We start from the raw sequence: 21,588 nt of genomic DNA on the forward strand, positions 1-21,588 counted from the left end.
CCTGGCCCATGAGGCAGAGGCCATGGGGACATGTCTATCCCCAAGCCCTGGGACACCTTCATGCCTCTTCAGGGTGGGCAAAACCTCCCAGGGTGAGAATGAGACTCTGTGGGAGAGCAGTCCCCAGTCACAGATCCCTGCCCCGCTGATCCTCGCTCAGGATTTGGGCCTGACACTGTCTCTGACACTCTCCCTGGGCTCCAGGGGCCAGGCCTGAGGCAGGGGACATCACCGAGGGCTGGGGGCAGGGACTAGGGTCACCCTGCAGCTCCACGGGGCTGGGCTGCTCCAAGCATCCCTGGGACCGCCGAAGTTTCTCTCCCAGCACTCACGGATCCCTCTCCCCGTGGGGCCAAACCCTGTGCGAGGACACGGGGGAAGCTGAGGAGGAGTGGGGACCCCCCCCCCAGCCGACCCCTCCCCCAGCCAACCCCCCCAGGGACCACTCCGGTTCTGCCCAGGGACCCCAGTGACACCCAGGGTGGTGGCAGGCAGCAGTGGGGTGAAGACAGGGGACACCTCTGTGCTCTTCTCGGCGGCTGCGGGGATCCCCGACAGGTCGGAGCTGGGGGTCCCCAGGCGGGGAGAGGCAGGCGATGCCCCCACTCCCCCGGCCGGAGCCCGCAGCTGCCGGCCTGGCAACTCGGTAATATTCATTAGGGGAAAACAATGAGCATTATTTATCCCCGGCACTTTCCCTGCCATGGGGGGCCGGAGTGGGGTGCAGGTGACCCCGTACCCCACGGGGTACCCGGGTACTTCCACTGCCGCGGCAGCAGGACCCACGGGGTTCCCCAAGGGGGACCGAGTGGGTGAGAGGGGACCGGAGCCCCAGCTCTGCTCGGCGGCTCGGGGGGGACCCCCAGAACCCCGAGTGGGGCCAACCGCGCCATCCTCGGGGCCGGGCACCGAGCCCCCGGGGCAGAGAGAACCCCGCGCCCCGGTGCCGGCGGTGCGGGGGCTGCGGGCCGGGCCGGGGCCGGGGTTTGGGAGCTGTGTCTTTAAGAGATGGCTGGCTCCAGGTTGCAGCTGCTGTTTCTGTGCTATAGAGACAGTGGAGATTCATTACTCCTAAAACACAATGGGCATTTATCACCCCGTGGTGTTATTCAAATCCAGTACCAATTGAAGGTCATCCCCATTCTTTTCTCGCCGGCTCTGCAACACATTTATTGTTGTGCCGTTCAACTAAAAGCCCTGCCCGGCCCCGGCGCAGCCCGCAGAGCCCCGGTGTGCGCATCCCTCCCGGGCGGATTTGGGACCCTCCCGGGTGGATACGGCGTGGAGGAAGCAGGGCAGAGCCGCGGCGGCTCGGCCGGGCTCGGGGCCGGCGGCAGGTGCCGCGGGAGCCCCGCCGCTGTGCCCCGCCGAGCCACGGGGGCCGCCCGCTCCGCCCCCGCGGGACGCACTTTCCGCGCCCCGTGGAAACTCGGAGCCCCGCGGGCCGCCGGGGCCGAGGGCGGCTCGGGCAGCCGGGGGTCCGCCGCTCGCCAGCAGCCCCCCAGCCCTCCCCCGGGGGGACCTGCCCGGCCCCGCCGCGGAGCGGCCACGGCCACCGGCGCCGGCACCGGCGGGGGAAGCGCCGGCAGCGGGCCGGGATTTTCCCTGTCTGGAGAGGGGGGATTTGCTCCCAACTTCGTGGGAGCCGGTCGGTGAGAAGGGGCTGGGGAAGAAGCCTGGATTTTTCATCTTTTTCCTTTATATTTTTATTATAATTATTAATATCCTCCCCCACCCCTCCGGTTGGGCTTTTATAAATTTCGGCGATTTTTTCAAAGTACCCGAATTTTGAGGGAGATCCGTTTGGAATTGGTGAATTCTCCGAGGCAGGAGCGGCGCGGCCGCAGCGCGGGGCCGGGGTCTGTGCCCGCAGCATCACCCCCGCCGAGCCCCGGGGCTGCCGGAGGCACCGAGCCCCGCCGCGGCCGCCAGCCCCGGCGCACCGAGCCCCCGCTCCTCCGGGGCTGCTCCAGCGGGGATGGATCGCTGTTTTTCGTTTTCTGGCTTTTTTTCTTTTTTTCTATTTTCTTTTTTTTTTTCCCTTGATGTTGGTTTAGTTTTTTTCTTTCTCTTTTTTTTTCTTTCTTTTTTTAATTTTTTTAAATAGAGGTTGATCTTTTTTAATTTTTTTTTTTAAGGGGTAAGAAACGAGTTGATAAAATTAAACCCCTCGCGGTGCCATTAAATGGAACCCGGGATGCGAAGCGCCGCGGCTGCGCTCGAAACTTGTCGGGGCCGGAGCAGCGGCTCGGCGGGGCCAGGGAATGGGAGCGGGGGGCTGCGGGAGCCGGCTCCGGGGCCGTGTGTCCTTCTTTTCCAGGCTCCAGCCGGATTCCCCCTGGAAGATCCCGCGAGCCCGGGATGGGAATCTCCGCTCCTGATTGTCCAAACGCAATTCTTGTGCGATGGAGCCGTACGAACCAAGAATTGTGTCTGGACATCTGTAGCAGAGGTTTCACCTCCTCCGGCGGGGCTCCAGGACGGTGCTTGGGGCGCAGGACGGAGGACGGACCTTCCCCGGGCCCGGCGCACGGCAGGTAACCGCTCCCGACTGCGGCCCGGCGGGACGGAGCCAGGATTTCGGGGAAACTGAGGAAACACCGGCGGCGGCTCCCCTAGGCTCGGCGCGGCCGGGGGGCTCGGTCCTAATGCGTCAAACACCGGCCGGGTCCCCACCAGGACGGGCAGCCCCGGGCAGGCTCCGGGCAGGACGGAGGGGCCGAGCCGCGGGCACCGGCGCTTGCCCGTGGGCGGCGGGGCCGCAGCCCGGGCGCGGCGAGCGGGCGACCCGGCCCTGCGGCTTCATCCTGGTTTATCCTGCTGGTGTTTATTTATTTATCTATTTTAACACTGCGGTTTAATTTCATTCCGTCGTGAGCCCGGCCCTGGGGCGCGCCGGGGACCGCTCTGCACCGGGACACCCTCCTCGTCCTCCTGCCGCAGCCCCCGCCGGCCCCGGGCACACGGAGGCCGCTCCGAGTCTCCGCCGAGCCGGGAACCGTCCCCGCCGCTCGGGCACCGGGCGGGCTCGGCGGGGAGCGGCCCCGGGCCGCGGGCACGGCCCTTGCTGCCCCGGTGAGCCCCTCGGAGCGGAGCAGCCCCCGCGGAACGGCGGCCGGAGGAAGGCACGTTCTAACAGAGAGGCTTTATGAATCCACCAGCCAAGCGGCTCGGCCGGGGCTGCCAAGGAAACCCAGGAGGAGGAGGGAAGCATTACAAGATCCGAGCAGAATTTCACCAAGAGCCTATCTAGGACAAAGCTGGAGGCAGAGAATGTTTTAAAAGGCTTTTATTTCAGAAACTTTTTGTTGTTGTTGTTTTTACAGGATTTTGCTGTACCCCTCTTCTCCCACCCCCCTGGCTTCCCTCATCTTCCCATTTCTAGCTTTTTTTAGCAGTGATTGGCAGCTTTTACTACAGCAGGAGCTAAGCCACCTGGGTCTACCTGCACTATTGAGGGGAATAACAGCTCCCGGGGAAGGAACCCATCCAATCTGAGCAAACAGCTGGGGGGGATGAGAACAGACAAGCCCAGCCTAAGGCACAGAAGCAGCGTAGAGGCAGGGCAGGCAGCAGCGCTGAAGACAAACCTGCCTTTTCCCATCGGGTTTCAGTCCATTTCAAGCTGCACACCACACAGGTTCCTTGTTTTTTCAGCCAGCTCCTACCATCATCTGGAATCCCCCTCCACTGCCCTGGCCCAGCAAAGCTAACAGCCAAGAACTGGGGAGAGAAGAGCCTTTGGCCCGTCCGTGTCATTTACAAACGGCATGAGCTGGACTCAAGTCGCTGTGGCTGGATTTGGAAAAGGCTGAATATCAGTTTGTCACCAGCAGTGGGTGGAAGGTGGGGTTCCTCAGATGCAGCAGCATCATAGTCCGTGGGTGCTTTTAGTTACGCAGGTTGTGGAGGGGTGAACGTGAGAGAGGAGAAGTCAGCTGAGGGAATTACTCTTCGGCACTCTCTGCATCAGACAGCGGAATTCCTCCGTCAGGCGCAGGGCGGGAGAAGCTCCTTGTACGCAGCACCCGGGATGCTGGGCCAGGCTGCCCAAGCAGGGGCTGGTGCACTGGCTGCTCCCTCCTCCCACCTCCTCCTCGCATGTCCTGGAGACGGAGGGCTCTCGGAGCAGCGTGTGGTGCAGATCAGCTTCGGGATGCACCGACTGAGTACCAGAGAGCGGGAGCTGCCACCGGGGACCACCGTGCGCTGCCGGAGCCAAGCCCAAATGCAGGTGAGCAGGGTGGGGGGGCAGGAACAACCATCCCGGTCAGATGCTCCTGGAAGCTCAAGCAGCACGTTTCAGACCTGTGGCACCAGTGCTATCCTCTGACCCCGTCCCTCCGCTCTCGCCGTGGCCTCTGGGCTGGCAGGGGCCAGTCCATCTATCCAAGGAAACTTCTGGAAAGCCAACAGCATCCGTGCCCTAGCAGAGCCATGCACACCCCCTTCTACAGCGCTCACAGGACTTCCTCAGGGCACATAGTAAGAAGCCTCTCCCACTGGTGGAAAGGGTTAAAAGCCTGACTTTCCCAGGTCTTGGCACTTCAACTGTGCATCTCCAGCCCCAGCCTTTCCCTGGCCAGGCTGCAGCTCCCACCTGCACAGAACGCAGCGCAGCCCGATCAATGCTGTCCATCACGGTGACAGAAAGATCATTTGCTGCCCTGATCACTCCGTGCTGTCTCAGGCTGGGTGAGGGTTTGTTTCCCCTCCAACCAAATCATTACAAATTGATGTTGTTCGTGGGCCAGTACTTCACCCTCTGCCTCAGCTCCAGTATGAGGGATCAGAAAAACAGAACTTTTCAAAAAAGCCTATTTCTCTCCTGCGTCCCATAAATAAATACCACAAGTGGAAGTCACTACAGAGGGCTCTGAAGCTGTCATGTTTGCTACCTCACAGAAAAGCTAGGCAAGCCACTTTTTGTTTCCTTGCACTTCATGCCTCACCCTTCCCGTGGCTGGTGCACAGACTATCTAAGTATTGTATTAAAAGAATCCTGCTTCCCAGCACCAAGGCAGAGGCACCCCAGCCTTGCCCCAAAACAGGCACAACTCCCCCAGAACGCCTCACTGTCTCCAAAGACACGTCATCCTACTTAGGGTTCAGCACCCCTTTTCCTCCCATCACGGAAAAATAAAGTCCCACATCCTGCAGGTGCTCTCTGCTCGTTAGGGTACCTGAAAGCGCAGTCAGGAGAGGTGAAATGAGGACCAAAAGATGGATGTCGTTGTGGTGGACAGCAGGCCGCAGGCTGCAGGGCTTTATTTGGATGTGTAGTAACAAGAGAACATGGTGGAAAGATGCAGAGGTCAGGCACAGGCAGTTCAAGAGAGGTTTGGGTGGGTTAAGGTTTTTGTTTGGGGTTTTTGCCCAGGGACTTGGATTTACATCCTCTTGTCTTTTCAGGAGTTCACCCGCCGTGCAATGTCGAGATGAAAACCACATTATCCTGGTCCTGGAGTTTATAATCCAGCTCACCCTGCAGGCCAAGGAAAAAAAATGGTTTAAATGTCATTTTCAAATACAAGCTGCAAAGAGAAAACAGCTCATAAAAAGACAGTGAGTGTTAGGGAGACCAGACGGGGACAGACTGATGTTTTCATCACAGGAAAAGTGAAGGTGAGGGATCAGCCACGGCGCTGATGCTGATCAGCCCACAGCGCCTTCTGGACCAGGGCTTTGACAGAACAGGTGGTTGCCTGAGGCAGGAAAATAGCAAGGGGCTGTTTGTTGTCTGAGCATAACAGTGGGCTGAGAAGGGAAGACATTTACCAGGTGCCTGTTTGGGTAGAAATCTCCCTGTGGCCTTCACCTGCCAGGCACCCCCTGACTCCAGGGAAGGTGGTTCTGCCTGGGGCCTGGAGCTGCCAGTACCCACCACAGTCACCCCACACATGGGGGGACCCACCAGCAGTCAGAGGTGCAAAGCCCAGTGCCAGAGGCCAGGGAAAAAAAGGGTAATCTCTCTTCAGACCTTGGCTGGCTGATGAGACTCAGCAGGTTAGAGAGAGGCTCCAGGCTCCTGAACAGCCACAGCACAGGAGAGAGATCCCAGCCTGCCCCTTCCCCCTCAAATACAAGACGCTTTACTTGGAGCAAGAATCAGAAACAGCTTCTCTGAGAGCAACCAAAGAACAGAGAGAGCAATATTTTCAACAAAGAAAGTCAAATTTAAGGAGTACAGACCATTAGTTCCCAGTCTGCGTCATTGATAAGCACCAAAATTCCTGGCCTCCTGCAGAACAGAGAGAAATAATTAGGATACAGGTCTGCTAAAAAGCTCCACAAACAGTTAAGAACAAGGGATGTCACAGCACAGATCACAAGCTGACTTGCTTATAAAGCCAAAAAGGGATCCTAGCATGGAGGTGGAACAGGTACAGTCTGTGCCCTTTCTACATCAAATAAAGGGGAGGTAGGAGCACTCCCAAAGCTCATTTGAATCAAAACGCACCATTCCCGAGGATGCTCCAGGATGATACATTTCCGTACGATGCAGAAGAGCCAGGTAATTAAAACCCACGCACGACAGTCGAGCGCAGAGAGCTCGATGTGAAGGTAGGGAAAGCTATTCCAGTGCCCCTACCACAGGCACTAAACACCTGGGATCCACTCCAAGCCCCTGATTCCGAGCAAAGGGATTCCCCTTCTTTGATCTTCGGTGTCCTGCAATTGTCTCTCCTGTTACCAGGGGACCTGGCACACGCTTCAGCTCACAAAGATCCGTGACGAATGTTAAACACCCCCAGCGCCACCCCGCAGTCAGGGATGGCTTGCACAGCTCACTCTGCTCCATTTCTCTTGCCTTCTTTTTTTTTTTTCCTTGCCCCCCCCCATCCTCCACGAGGCTGGCCCCATTTTGACAATAAAAATACATTTCCCAGAAGAATTATTTGTTGGCATTTCTCGGAGTGACTGCTTCAGTCCCAGTGATGTCAGCAGGGAACGGACAGACCTGCTAAAACTCCTGGAATTGAGGGTACAGGCACTATGCTGCTCCAGGTGACATCAGAGACAAGGTCTACGTGGCCCTGCTTCGTGTTTAAGGTTTAAAGATTTAGGGCAAGAGCTGCAAAAGATGCTCTCTGTGGACAGTGTGAGGTGTGGGTGGGACACCTCCCATTATCACTTTAGCAAACCCCATGTTTTCATGGTGATTGACTTACTTCTTGCAACCAACGGGGAAAAAATACCCTAAACTGCAGGGATCAACAGAAAAATACAAGGAGGATTCATAACAGTTGTACTTACACAGATTCCCCTTGCATAAATAATTCTGGTCGTTCTTTCAACATATTCTGTTTGATCCACTTGAGCAGGTTTCTGATATCCCCTGGAAGGAGAAAGGACAGGGTTTACAAACTGCCTGATGGCTCCTGGTGATGCAGAGCAAAGTGATTGTTTATCCAGAAAGAGCAGATGAGGAACGTGCAGGATGGGTGGGGAGAGCTGCAAAGAAACCACCTAACAGGACAGTCCCCCAGCAGCCTCCCACAGGCAGTCCTATCCCAGGGGAGCCCAGGGCTCTGCCCCAAACCCCACAGTCTGGCACAAGAGGTTTCCCCAAGAAAACTCATCCTTCAAAGAATGGATTCAGCACCAATCCAGCAGCAGACCCCCAGTGTTCAGATCTCTTTAACACATCCCATATCCTGTGTGTTCTCTTATCGCCCAACAAATTACGTCTAATTCTCTGTGTGCTTAATTAGATTTAAAAAGTCCAAACAAGCAACCCTAAGAACCTGAAAAGAGCAAAGACAGACACTATCAGCACCAAAACCAGCACGAACTCTTGGAGGCATGAGCTCTGGGGCCCAAACTTGTCCATGACTATGCACTAAACACACGTGCAGCCACTGGCCAGTCATATTTTGGACACTTGCAGCATCCCTCAGCATCACACCTGCTGCCATGGTGTGTTCCCCATGCCGTGCCTGCTCCCTCCTTCTACACTTGGTGCTTAGAGCTTCTTTATTAAAGCTCAGCCTTTATCTTTCCATTTCAGTAGGTGACAGGAAGAATTTGTCTTCATGTAAAAGGAGGAGGAGACACTGCTGGCGGGTTTTTATAGTATCAATTTTACTTTGTGAGGGAAAAACAATTTCTTTAGTGATAGCATCAGTTAATTTCCTATTGGAGAGGTGAGAAGAGACAGAAGGGAGGGGGGAATAATCCGTTACAGGGTTTAGAGAAGCTGACAAATTGCAATGTGGAGTTCTCCTGCATTTGCCTCTGTATTTCACTGTTCCACAAACCACTTCATCATTCCGAATCCACAATCAGTTATTCTCCCGGGGCTCCTTTAAACAGCCCTTTGAAAGCCCCAAAAGAGTTTTGTTTGTTTTTGAGACGCAAGGAAGCTTTTTGAAGGCACAAATCCACCAGTGAGGGCTGGAGCCCTGCTACAAGACAAGCAGGGATGGCAGGATGGGTTTCCAGGTCTGTCTCACGTGCAGTAAGCTCGCCATAGTCACAAGGAACCTTTCCACATGTGTTTCTCTGAGCTAAATTCACTCTATGTACCATTCCCTGTGTGTTTGCTTCTCGACCAGCAAAAATAAATGTGTGTGTAGTGGCTCAACTCAGCCCAGGCCTTACTCCAGGATTTTATGGGATCATGGATGTTACTCAGAGCAGAGCTGGGGTTCTTCCAAGTAACATCACTCCCTCTGCTTCTGCCACACCAAGGATGAACAGCCCTGGTGTAGGCAAGTGCACATCAACTAGGCAATGGGGATATGTTCATCTGCAGCAGATGGGGGCCTCTTTTCCTGGGGAGAGGGGGATGGGGATGCTCTGAGATTCCCTGTGTTCCCTCCACTTTCCCAGGGCATCGGTGCCTCCAGCCTGTCCCCAGCACCTCAGTTCCACCACAGGGCTGCCTGAAGCACAACAGGTATTGCTGCCTCCAAGCACTGGATCGCTCTGATCAGGGCAAAAAGAGCTGCTTTGTGCCTTAAAACCGCCTGGTGAGCCAGATCACCTGCCTGGGGCCAACCCACGACTCCCCTGTAATGGTATGTACTTAAGAGCACAAAATAGACCATTTTCTGCCTCTTTTCTTAGCAATGTGCACCAGGGACAGTGAGAGCCGCTCAGAAGGTGTGTGTATATACATATATATATATATATACATACATGCACATATATTTTATATATATATACACACACCCACCACAGTGGTCCATCAGCCACCAAAACAAGAGTTAACCATATTTGCCTTCCCCTGAAAAATGCTGCTGCAACGTCAAGCCCTCAGGATCCCACAGCCAAAAGGCTCCCGCTCTCCATCACCAAGAAATGAAAGCAGGAGAGGAAGGAAGATGGAGAGGAGCCTTCAGGAGGAGGAGGAGGGGGGTGTGAAGGGGACACCAGCCCCACCGCAGCATCGCCCGCGAGCTGTTTCATATTTATGCACTTGCAGCAGGGCACACAACAATGAGCTGTGCCATATACCATTCTCCTTGCGTGGAATAAGCAGCCCTTTCCTCTGGGACCTTTCAGGAGAGATCATTTAAACAGAAACACGCTGCACCAGCTGGATAAAAGACAGCCACCTAGAAGCAGCCTGGATGGAGGGGCGAGAGGACTGATTTATTCGAGGCTGAGCTGGAAGACTCCCTCGCCCCATCTCCTTCCATAATAAATGTTATTTTCAGCCCCACCTGAGCCTACATTCATTTACTCTTACCCAGAGGTCATGTACACACATACTGAAGAATTTAGACAGCAGGAAAAAAAAAACCCTGATACCCCTGTACATGTCTTTCCTCCTCCAAAAGGCACAAAAATTGAGATCCTTTCTCCACAGCCAACCTTAAGACATAATACTTTCATCTGCTTTATCAGCACTGAATTTTTTCACCCACCTTCATGTCTCTACGTTCTGTACACCAATATTACTAGAGCAAATCAATTATAAAGGATGACAAATGACCACAGCCACACCAAAACCATCTCCCACAAGTAAGATATTGAAAAGGAACGAGATTACTTGCATTGCAAGGGGTCTGGGGAGAAGCCATCTTGCAGCTCAGCGCCTCAAACAGCAGTGTTCATCAACAGCTCAGGCCTCTCTATGTTCTCATGATGGAAATAGTAAGAGGTAAATTACAGCACAACTGCTTATCTCTTACAGTTGACATACATAGGACATTTTCTTTCTGATACTATGCTACAGGTCTAACAGGTTCCCAGCTCCCTGGGCCAAGGATTTGCTGTGCAAACAGCAGGTCCTCTACAGATGACATAGAAGGAAGGAAAAAAATCTCAGCCTGGTCAGGCATCACATCCACTGACAAGTTAAAGCATCATCACAACGCAGTGATTTCACACTTGTGTTAGTTTGAAGCTAGTCCCCATCACAGAACAGAACAGAGGTGTTTGCTATTGGCAGGAGCACAGTGTACTACAGGTGCTGTCATTTGGCTGCAAAACCCACTGTGCATTTTGGCTCAGCAGGGAGGTTCAGGTGAGAGCTGAGACAATACAGCATTTTGCTCCAGTATCACCAACTCAAGCCCAGCTCATCCCAGTAAGGACATATTTTTATCTGGTGCATGGTCTTAATGAAATCCTTTTGGTAGCCCACTTACAGCAAACAAATATCCACACCAAAAAACGCCCTCTAATTCTCATTACCTGTCCTCACCCTTGGCAGCATGACCAGAGGAGCAAGACTGAACTGGCCCAGGATGCTGAAATATTCTCAAACTGCAAAGGAACAACTGAAGCACATGGTAGGAAATCCCTGTCTTATTTGTATACACAGACAGCTTCTGTTGCCTGTGCTAACAGTACATCACCCCCCCCTCCAAATTCTCAGGAAAAATAATCTAAAGTTAATTAAAAAAAAAAAAAGAAAAACTGACAAACGTTTGGGAAAACTGCTTAGTTCAAGTGCACAGATGGGAGCTCAAGCCCACAATATATGCAGAAAACAAATCACCCAGTGAAACACAGCGCTCAGGAAAACGAGGTGACACAAAGTCATTGCCTTGTCACACAGGCAGACGGGATGCAGGAACTGCAGCAAACACATACAGAACCCAACAGCCTCGGCTCCTTTTCAGCCCAGCTGCACCACAAACACTCCTGGATGTGGCAGACAGAACTGCACAGTCTGCTCTGCCCTCCTGAGAATCCTCCAAGGCCTGATCTTCTGCATTACCCCAACTGTTCCTTCATGAAGAATCTGCTTGAGTTTCCTATGCCATAGGAAAGCATCTAAGACTCCATTTTAGCACTGCCTGGAACAAGAGCCAGGGTTCATTTGCACCCTCAAAGCCAGGGCTGAAATCCATAGATCTTTCCTAGCTCAATAAAACCTCCTGGGCCTGACAGATTCATCAGTGATAACTCAGCAAGGAGGGCACTTGCAGAGGGAAACCAGGTGCCTTGAATAAGAAACACGAAGCTGGGTGTTGCACTAGAAGGATCTCACACTGAACTGATAAATGTGCAGACACAAGGAAGGATTTTGTGCAACTGTGATACCAGTTGACACAGACACACAGCTCTTGGCTCCTCGGGAGCTGCAAAGGTCACTGGCAGATTCACACACACACACAACAACCAGACACCTTAAAATCCACATTCAAACCCACACAGCGCACACGGTGCCTCGAAGGGCATCCAGAAGGAGTAATTACACCCATATTCTTGTCTTGGTTGAAGAACCAGGATTATTTCAGGGAAATAGGGGAACCCTATAAAGGCTGAACCATGGAAAATTCCCTTCTGGTCTGCAATAAATAAGATATATGCAGCACTGGTCACTAAGGGGTCAGTGCTGCCAGAGCACAGCGCTTTCCCGGGCCGCCTTGCGGATCCCTCCCTGTGGGGTACCATTTCTTTGACCCAGAATAAGATCATTTATCATACTGACCATGGCTGAGCTCCAATTTGCTGAGGTCACTAACTCTGGACGAGCGCTGCTCCACCCACATTCTCAGCCACCGGCCTGTAACCATGACAAAGCCCCTTCCCTGCCGCTCCTCTGCCATTATTCCCCCTGCCTGCATGGAAATGTATGGAAAGACAATTTGTATGCCCCTTTCCCTGCTTAAGCAGCTAGTTTTTAAAACAGACAAACCAGCTCCCAATACCTGCTGTCCCTCCAGGTGCACGACTTCTCTTTTGGATCCCAGGACCCTCCAGGAATCTGCTCCCTAAAAGAGCTCAAAACCTGACCTAATGGATCCTTCTGACTCCTGCAGTCTCCCATCTGATATGCAAATCATTCTCTGAAGCAGACCATGGTGTGCCATAAACTGCAGAAGAAGACCTGGAATAGCTGATGTGAATGGAGTCACAGGCAAATGGGTTTGGTACTACACAGAGTGAGCAGCCAGGCAAAATTCTGCAGCAAGAGGAAAATCCATTTTGTCTGACAAGTGCACAAGCCAATCCTGCCACACACTGGAATGGGCAGTGATTTAAGTACTAGGCAAGAAATTAGGGGGTAACTACAGCCAGGCATAAGAGAATCCCAATGGTTGCTCTCATCTGTTCTTGTCTGCTTCAAACTAAGGTCTTGGCTTGTCTAATTTTTAATTGTTTTATGACATCTTTTTTCTTGCTTCTCAGCTAAAACAGCAACACTCTTCTTCATTTTCTTGTGTCCACAAAATGGGAAGGGATCACAGAGGTCTTTCACAGCCTTCCTGTTAGCAGTGAAGACTCAGATCCCAGCTTTCACCCAGCAATTCTCAGCCCAGAGGTTTTAATCACAACGCTCATGAGCTGGAGAGGAGCTGCTGGGGATCTTCTGCTCCCCACAGATTGCTGGTAGGAGAACACAAGTTCAAGAGATCTCCAATTCCACCACTAGCCAGCAGCAAGCCTCCAGATCCATCAGCTCCCATGACAAAAAAAAGCAGCTCCGAGCTGATTCTCAGGGTAAACCTAATCCCTACTCATTTCCAAAGTCAGAGCATCTAATCCCGTAACACCCAACGCTATTGTCACTTCAGGCTCCCCAATAAATGCCAGTGCACCAAACTGTCTCTTTTAATTAGGATCACAGACCACTAGTGCTGGCCCAGGGTCTTGCCTCTCGTTCAAAATTGTCAAAGGAAGGAACAGAGAGAGCCTCAAAGACCATCGTCCCCACAGCCAAGTACCAGCCTGGGGATCGCACACATTAAAAAACACATCTCCTTAACAGGTCCTGGGATTTTATTCCTCTGCCAGTGCAGAATTTTTCTCAACAAAAGACCATCCTGAGCCTTGCCTGCTCTGATTTTAAGAGGCTTGAGCAGTGTAGACTTGCTACCAAACCCCAAGGAGACTGTGCCATGGTCTAATAGTTTTTGCAGTCAGGAATCTTCTGCTAATGCACTAAACTCCCATTTCTTCATTCCTCCCAATCAATCTATGCTAGATGATATTGCATCACCCTGGCTATAATCTGTCCTTCCCAATGATAAAGGAGATATCCCACCTCATCACTTTTCTATTCATTTATCCTGTTTAACCTTGAATGTTACTGGTTAATTTTTTTTAAGCTCTCAAGAAGACAATTCAGAGAATGCACTACTAACCACTGGCACAAAGCTCAGCCAAAACCCAGCAAACTGAAATTTCCCCTCTCTTCTATTTTTCTGGTTTCTGAGTTTTGTGTGTGTGCACAGGCACTGGGGGGTTTGCTATTACAAGATACTACATGGAGCTCATGTGAGACCCCAGACCACAGAGGAAGGTGGCTGCTCCTGCCAGCATGCAGAGGGATTCCCTGGCAGCCTGGCACTGCCCTGCACACAGCCAGCCTGGCCGAGGGAATCCCCTGGGCTGGGCTATCCCTGGCACTGCCAGCTGGATCAGAAAATGCCTTGAAGTCAACTCCTTGCCCCCCTCCCAGCCTGGCTGGTGGTTGGTGTCCCCTGTGGCTGCTGGATGAGTCAGTGTCTCAGCTCGGCTCAGGAACTGCCATGATTTTATTCCTCTAAATACGGAAATCGCCTCTCGCTTTTGGGCTCAGATCTGCTTTGCTATTATTAGACTTTCATACAGGGCCAAGCACCATTAAACCGATTCCTGTCCACCCAAACCAGCCACCCCCACAGATACTCCAAGCCCCTCGGTCTCACTTGAAAGGGGAAAAGAAAGGGCCAGTGAGATGATCAGGGTGGAGGAGAGGGGGGTTAAGATTTACAAGTGAATGGAGGTAAGAATGGAGCAGTTTGTGGGATAAAGGGGCTGCGGAGGGAGCTTTACAGATGTGCAGAGGGACGGCGGCTCATTGTTTAATTAAGCAGAAAGTGGCTCTTTTGAAAAGCAATTTTGCACAGGAGCTCTGAGCTCAGCAAACAACTCCTGCGAGTGAGGGCAGGAGGAGAAAGGAACAGCTGGCCCGGAGCCGTGTGAACCGCATGCTAAGCGGTTTAAAGGGCCCGGATCCTCCTCCCCAGCCCTGCTCCGCTGCCACCCTCTGAACAGCGCTGTCAGCACAGCAAATCCCACCGAGAGAAAAGAGGGAGTGCAGGGGGGGTGGCACGGAGGGGTTATCCTGTGAGGTGTCCACACTGCAATACAGCGGCTGGGAAGGAGGGTGTAACAGCCAGGCTTTGTTATCCCAGGGATTTGGTCACACACAAGAGCTGGTTTCTCAGTGCTTGGGAAGCTCCTTCCACAATGAGTTGGGATGAGCTGATCCAGTAACGTGGTTCCACGGCCTCCCGGGAGGATGCTGGGGCTGCTCCTGTGAGGATGAGCATTTGCTTCCCTGGTCCCTGTGAAGGGATTCGTGGTCTCCCTGGGACAGGGACCCAGAGCTCTGCCCGCAGCCAGGACGGCTGCACACGTGGCAGGGACTGCTCCATCCCGAAGGGGCAGCGCTGCGGCACCACACCGGGCTCTGTGCTGCAAACACGCTGCTGGATCCTGCAGGAGCAGCCAGAACCCAGGATCCAGCCTGAGCTCCCACCCTATGTCCCCTTCCCTTGCCACCAGATCTATAATTTCCTGGCTAAGAGAGATGCAAGAGTAGGATGCACAAGCAGGGGACTAACCCAAGTCCTTTGAGAGCTGTGAGTGCCACACACTGTGGTTAAAAAGATTTGACTGCATGAAGTTTTCCATAGAGCTGTGGGGTTTTTTTTCCTCATCACTCTTCTAATAAGCCTCTGCATCACCCAATATATTTTTATTCTTTCTTTGGAGCAAGTTTGAAAATGTTAGGAATAATAAACAGAGCAATAAAAGCATTCCAGAATATTAATGACTTAACTACAATGTACTATGTAGCAACAGCACTGGGCACTTACAACCAACACCAACTGCTACTCTTGATTTTACACGTTGTTTTGGCACAGCACCCCAGTCAACTCTGAACATGTGCCATGCTGTATTTTTTAAGCCACTCTGCCTGTATCACAGGCCTGATCTCTCGAGATCCCTAGGCTCTTTCCTGAGAAGATGAATGCTCCCAAGTCCCCAGCAGTCCTCCATGCTGTGCAGAACAAGGCCCCTGGAAAGCAAAGCTCTCGAGGAGCAGACCATGCTCTTCTCTACAGGGATTCAACTTAAACAGCACTTGGCAGATTATTTTCATTTTCCCTCTAAAAAAAAAAATCTGATTAGCAGTGGGCTTTTTTCCCTGGGGTTTTGGTAAAGAGACACCACAAACAATTACCAAAACACACTGATTAATAATTTATCCTTCCAGACTTGTAAGTGCCAAAACACAGTGTGAATTCATGATCAGCCCAGAAAGCCCAAGCGAGCACTGCTTAAACTGGTCACTGCTGCTCCAAAAACACAAGTGTCACCACTGAAGCCACAGGAGAAGCTGGAATTCAAAGGCCTGCAAGCAGCCTGCAGCACAAGTGCCAGAGACTTTACACACAGCCCCAGCCTCTGGATGCAACATCCAGTAGACAGCACAGCCAGAGGGGTTTTGTAAACACTCTTCATCAGCACGATGCTGCTGAGCTAAACCTGCAATGACTACAAGGGTTAAACAATGCCAGTGACTTCCTACCCTCCCAACAGCATCCATGCAACCATGGCCAAGACAAATCCACCACTGTGAGTCGCAGCGAGATGGAGGAAGGAGCTCCGGCATCCCTTGCAGAGCAGTCATACAATGATCTATTTGATTACTGAAGCACTTGGTTAAATTACTGTGGCTTGTTTCAGGAGGAGGCTGCCAAATACATTTTCAGTTTTTAATCTAGGGTTTCTCTCTTTTATGCTCCATTGTCTCTAATAGCCTCTTAGATGCTTGAAAATAAAGTTGATTTCCCTGCCAATTTAATCCTCTCTCTATGTGACAAATATCGTTATTCCCCCAGCTGCTTTCTCCCACACACACTGTTTTCATGCAGAAGAAGCCAACAGGGCATAATGCCTTTAGATCCTCTAACAGCATTATCAGTGAGATCACCAGAATAGCCAGCAATTCGGGGCAAGATTCTTGTCTCACTTGAGGTCTTCTTTCTGCAACAGCTCCACAAGATTACACAGGACTACACAAAGTGTGGCTTAGGTACATCTGCTGGCCTATGCACATACAACACACCTTTTCAAGTTTCTAGTTGGCAGCAACTTCAACATGCAGGCTGAGGCAGCTCTGCTTTGGAAATAAAGAATTGCTGTTCAACTGATATTAGGATACAAAAAGCCCCCTGGATAATAAAAATAGGTCCCGCCACACGGCTGTACCCCTTGTGGCTTGCTCTTGTCCCATTTGCAGCTTCCTTCCTTCTGCCTTTCCTAATCCCTCCAGGAGTCCACCTCCAGGCATCACAAAAGGACAGAGAATCAAATCTTCTTGAAAAAAGTTAACTGGATCTGGAACCCACCTACTTTCCACCTACTGCCTGTTACCAGGAAAAGAGAGATGATCACAAATGATCAACCAACATAATCACTCAGAGAACACTGACTGCCCCTGTCAACTATGGAGCACAGCTTGTTTTATCATGTAAATATATGTAGGTATTTCTTCATATCATTTTCTACCTCCCCCCACCTTTGGGATATATATAAAAATGCCTAAACAATTAAAATATTGCTGGGCCCAGTGTCCCAGAGAGAAGCAGTTGCTCTGCAAAAAGGAGGACAAAGACAAAAATAACCTAGAGAGAAAGGAAGAGTAGGTAAGAGAGGCCAAAATGGCCAAAAATAAGCTTGGCAGATAATGAAATCACTTAAAATGGGGTTAGAAGTGCAGGTGTTCAAGCAGTGTTCATGCTACAGGTCTTTCCCTGGAGTACTCAGTGATGGACATTCAGGGTAAGGTGAGCAACAGGATGTGCTGAGTAGAACTGAGCTGTTTTATTTCTCTAATCATTGCAATTCTGGCTGCAGCAAGGAACATGCCATATATATATATATCTTTATTTACCCAGAGATAGGTAAACTAAACTCTCTTAGTGTGAACCAGGGAAATACACAGCATTAGGAACAACATAAAATCACACAGACTTACCAGATCTCTTATTCACGTTTTTTATATGATTCTATTGATTCCTCACCACTACAACATAATGGTCTTCTGGAAATATTATGAAGGGTGTTTCCAGCAGTCTGTTACTGTCAGACATTAACCCCATATGTTCCTGCCTCATCCCTGTGCTGGAAAACATGGCAGCAGGAAAAGCTGGGAGCAATAATGCATTAGATGAATCTGGAATGAATCACTGGAGATCATGAGTTTGAACCCTGAGATTGAGACAGACCTTCGGGGAGAGATTCATCCTTTAGGATAAACTCAGATCCTAGTGAAGTCCACAGAAGTCTTTGCAGCAGCTTCAAGTGGGAATGGATCAGGCCACAAACAGTTGCACTGCTGACAATCATGGGGCTAGAAGAATCATTTTTTGGTATTAATACCCTCCCTTCCCCTGGCAGAAATAAACATCTCCTGTAATAATCCCTTCTTCCTGAGCATCTGATCATGGTTTGAACACGACCAAGGCAGTGGGTGTTACTGGGTACTTGAAATTTACAGAGCACTGAAGAAAATCACGCTCTATCCCCCAAGTTTATAAACCAACTAAATGAGTGTTTTAGCATTTCTTTACTACCTTCCATTTAAGGATCTTATGTGCTTTAACAGTGCTGGAATTTAATGCTGAACTCTCTTGTGATACATGAAAGTATCACTACAACCTCACTAGCGACAGGGGAAAGTTAAGCAACACGACTAAACTCACAAAGCAAATCAGCATCAGGTCATGTTTCTGGAGCCTCAGTCCCCATCCTTACCCACAAGACAACACAATATTCCAGTGCTCTCCGAATTATATTTGAATTACATGTACTTATGTCCAAGCATCAAAAGCACTTCTACCAATCTCTAATTACTTCCAGGCACAGCAAGAAGATTTCAGGCCTGGAGGTTCCCAGCACACAGATTATGGTATTAGCCATTCATGAGATATTAGTTAACATTCTCTGATGCTCTGTATTATTTCAGTTTATAATCCCACTCAAATATCACAAAGCAGTGCTATCTAGGTGGAAGAATTCAGAACATACCTGTGGCAAAATTACATTGCCACTGAAGTATGCACACACAAGGGAGTTAGGGCAGCACTGCTCAGTATTGATATTCCAAATGACAAACCAGAGATTATGACTGTTTATCCCTGGAACACTGGTTTGTATTGCAGGGAAGGCCATAGGCAGGATGTCCAGCATCACATTTGAGCATTAAATTTGCTGTTTTCAACTGTGGAGTTAATATAAAATTATTATCTATATTTGAAAGTCAAATAAGTAGATAAAATAAATATATGTTACTCTGCTACGCTCCCCCCGCATATCTATACACTACATACACACACACATATATATATACATATATGTGTCTTTTGGAAATCTCAGAACAGGCAGGGAAAAACAACGAGAGAAGAGGTATTGGTGGTTTCAAGTACCAAGCAAGACAGACACAGACTTGATGGAAACATCCAGAAGCTGTTGTCTATCCAGGAGGAGGGAGGCAAGACTTAAGGAAGCACTCAATTCCCAAGTGCTTAGAGGACAAGGAAAGATGCTCAGACTTTGAGGACCAACCCCTGTTTTCCAAGCTACCCAATCCACGGCATGTCTGAAAGAGCTTTTAGAACACTTTGATCCTCCTTGCCAACAGAAGTGCTGTACAAACCAGCTTTGTTTCATCTGTTGTCATTCTTTCAAGTTATCCAGCAGGTTCTGATACTCACAAGGCTCTGGTTGACAGGGCAAAGTCACCTGATGCTTTTTGACACCATCGAACAAGAGTTCTGCACCACCTCTGAAATAAAAACAATGAACCACTGAGATTTTGCTTTATTGTCAGAAGGGAGACAGTACAAAAGAGGCAATTTACATAGATGGCACAGCAGAGAAAACAAATGACACAGACTATATTTAGCACAGGATTCCCTTTGTCTTTTTTTTTTTTTCCCTGTCACAAACCACAAGTTCTTGGGGGGGGAGCTGCCAGATCCCATCTCCAGCACATACAGGAGGCTCTGCTGTGGGCCAGGACCCCACAGTGCCAGGCATCATCCCAAAGGAACGGGAACATGGTTCCCATCTCCGAGTGCTCACAAACCTAAACAACATTCCAGCCACCACGTCACGTCCAGTGTTGCTCATCCCTGACCTCTTTTAGCCAGAAGTCTCAAAAACTGAGCATCCCTCTGGGATAAATATTCCCCCAGTTTCCACTTGTGAACACAGGGAGAGAGGAAACAACTCACACGAGGTTACAGAGCAAGTCAGGGCCAGCAATCCCCGACTCCTGGCAACCTTTTCTTGATCTACAAAGTGTTCCTGAGAGAGACTTGACTGGGGAAAGCAAGTGGAGAGGATGACAAGTTAAAATATAAATAAATAAATACACAATCCTCCTGCACTGAACAACCTGATGAACGTCCCTCCTCTGACACTCAGAACACCCTGGGGGACCAGGGAACAAGTGGGGGCCCCTGCAAGCCCAGGAGATCAGGTGTGAGCAGGACATGCAGAGGCTGCTAAGCACAGGAGCTGGTCCTCACACTGGGATTTAAATTGGGTCCAGGCACCTAATCTCAGGCTCTTCAAAGGAACAATTACTTTTTGTAACTTTAACTCAGAAGCCTCAGCAAACTCCTCGCCTTTCTGGAAAAAGAACAACTGTGAAAATCTTGAGCTTTACCAACATCCATCAGTTTTCACGGTGTTGTGAGGCCAGAGGCCAAACTCAGATTATAAAATTTCATCGTGTGAGTAGGGAGACAGGTAATAAACACAAAAGCTACTTTTAGATACGGGACATAACAGCAGAGTGTGACCTTTTGACTCTAAACTGAATTCTAGACTGGGCAAGGTTTTAACAACTAGAAAACTCTTAAAAAACTCAACTCATTACTCAAGTGAGGCTGAAAAATGACCAACCCATTTTCAAAGGGCACATAACTGTGGCAAAATATCCTTCCAGCTTAAATGTAGATTACTTCAGAAAAATTTCCCTATGAAGTTACTTTACTGGTGCTTCTCCTCCCTTGGAAACCAACACAATAAAGAGAAATATTTAAAACTAACCAATCCCCACCTAAAGAACCAACAAAGATACATCCAGACGTTACTAAGCTCCTTTAAATTCAATATCTAAAAATGCCCCAGTAGGTTTTCTTGGCTCTGCAGTGGCAGAGCACAACAGAACCCTTGTTGTGCCCTCGGCAGCACTACTTATATGCAGCAAACCCTCCTAAAGGGCACTCTGTTGGTGTTCTTCCCCCAGCTCACAACAAATAGTTATCTCCAAATTGAAGCAGCGATTTATTAACACGAGCCCGAGATTCATGGGAGGGAACAAGTCACAACAATTATATGAAAAACATTTTTTCATGTAATGAAAACAAGGTCACGCTTTGTTGCAGCGGGAAATGTAGATTGCAGGATAAGGTCCTTCTGTAAAGCGGGAGCCGTGGGGGACTCAGCTGTGGTCCCTACATAGAGAGCTCATTTATGCATTTCCAAGGGAAGCAAAAATGCATTTCACTCTTCTGGGAAAATTAGGAGAGTTTGCTGCAGCTGGAAGCGGGAAAGACTGAGGAAAGGATTCTTAAGGAGAAGGGTGTTTAAAGGGTTATGGCATTTCTGTGTTCGTGAAAGGGTGGGAAAAAGCGAATAAATAGCAGCCTTTTAGCTTCTGCTAAAAGGAGGCTTTAACGAAATAACACCAGTATTTCCACAAATATGCACAGCTTCCACTGCAAACGCTTTAGGTTCCCAGGGTCAGAGTGTGAGCAAGGCTGATATTACAGTAGAAAAGGCCTGGAAACCGAAATGCTGCAGAGTGAGGGTGCAGCTGTTTGACACTGACACAGCTGGGACACAAAGCACAGCGAGGGCACATGTACACACACAAACACACACAAGTACACGTACGGAGGGGGGAAAAAAGCCGAAAAACGAGTGGGAGGTTTTTATAAATAATTTTAATAGTTAAAAAAAAAAGAAAAATAAGAGGCAGAAAATAGAGAAAGGAAAGGAGTGGCACAGGACGCTCACACAGAGACGGCAGGGAGGCCCCGGGGCAGACGGGCAGGTCCAGCGCTGCGGACACCCCCTCGGCGGTGCCCGACCCCCCGGTTCCCCGGGGGG

At 50.3% G+C, this 21,588-nt stretch overlaps 1 protein-coding gene and 1 long non-coding RNA gene across 2 annotated transcripts in view; one reads left to right on the forward strand and one right to left on the reverse strand.

Moving 5' to 3' along the window:
* Positions 1-1,567: 1,567 nt before the first annotated feature.
* Positions 1,568-6,895, forward strand: LOC113969709. Its single transcript, XR_003534923.1, has 2 exons — positions 1,568-1,652; positions 2,321-6,895. It is a non-coding gene; the product is annotated as an uncharacterized LOC113969709 (long non-coding RNA).
* URM1 (ubiquitin related modifier 1) overlaps positions 5,233-21,588 on the reverse strand; it is a 16,937-nt gene continuing 581 nt past the window's right edge. The window contains exons 2-5 of the mRNA XM_027687801.1: positions 19,179-19,249; positions 7,258-7,339; positions 6,193-6,241; positions 5,233-5,485 (exon numbers count right to left, since the gene is read on the reverse strand). Of these exons, the coding sequence (XP_027543602.1) occupies positions 5,417-5,485; positions 6,193-6,241; positions 7,258-7,339; positions 19,179-19,249 (271 nt within the window). The 3' untranslated portion in view covers positions 5,233-5,416. The remainder of the gene's footprint in view (positions 5,486-6,192; positions 6,242-7,257; positions 7,340-19,178; positions 19,250-21,588) is intronic.

The sequence above is a fragment of the Neopelma chrysocephalum genome, unplaced genomic scaffold, assembly GCF_003984885.1.
Source record: "Neopelma chrysocephalum unplaced genomic scaffold, ASM398488v2 Primary Assembly neopelma1_74, whole genome shotgun sequence".
Classification (NCBI taxonomy): Eukaryota; Metazoa; Chordata; class Aves; order Passeriformes; family Pipridae; genus Neopelma; species Neopelma chrysocephalum.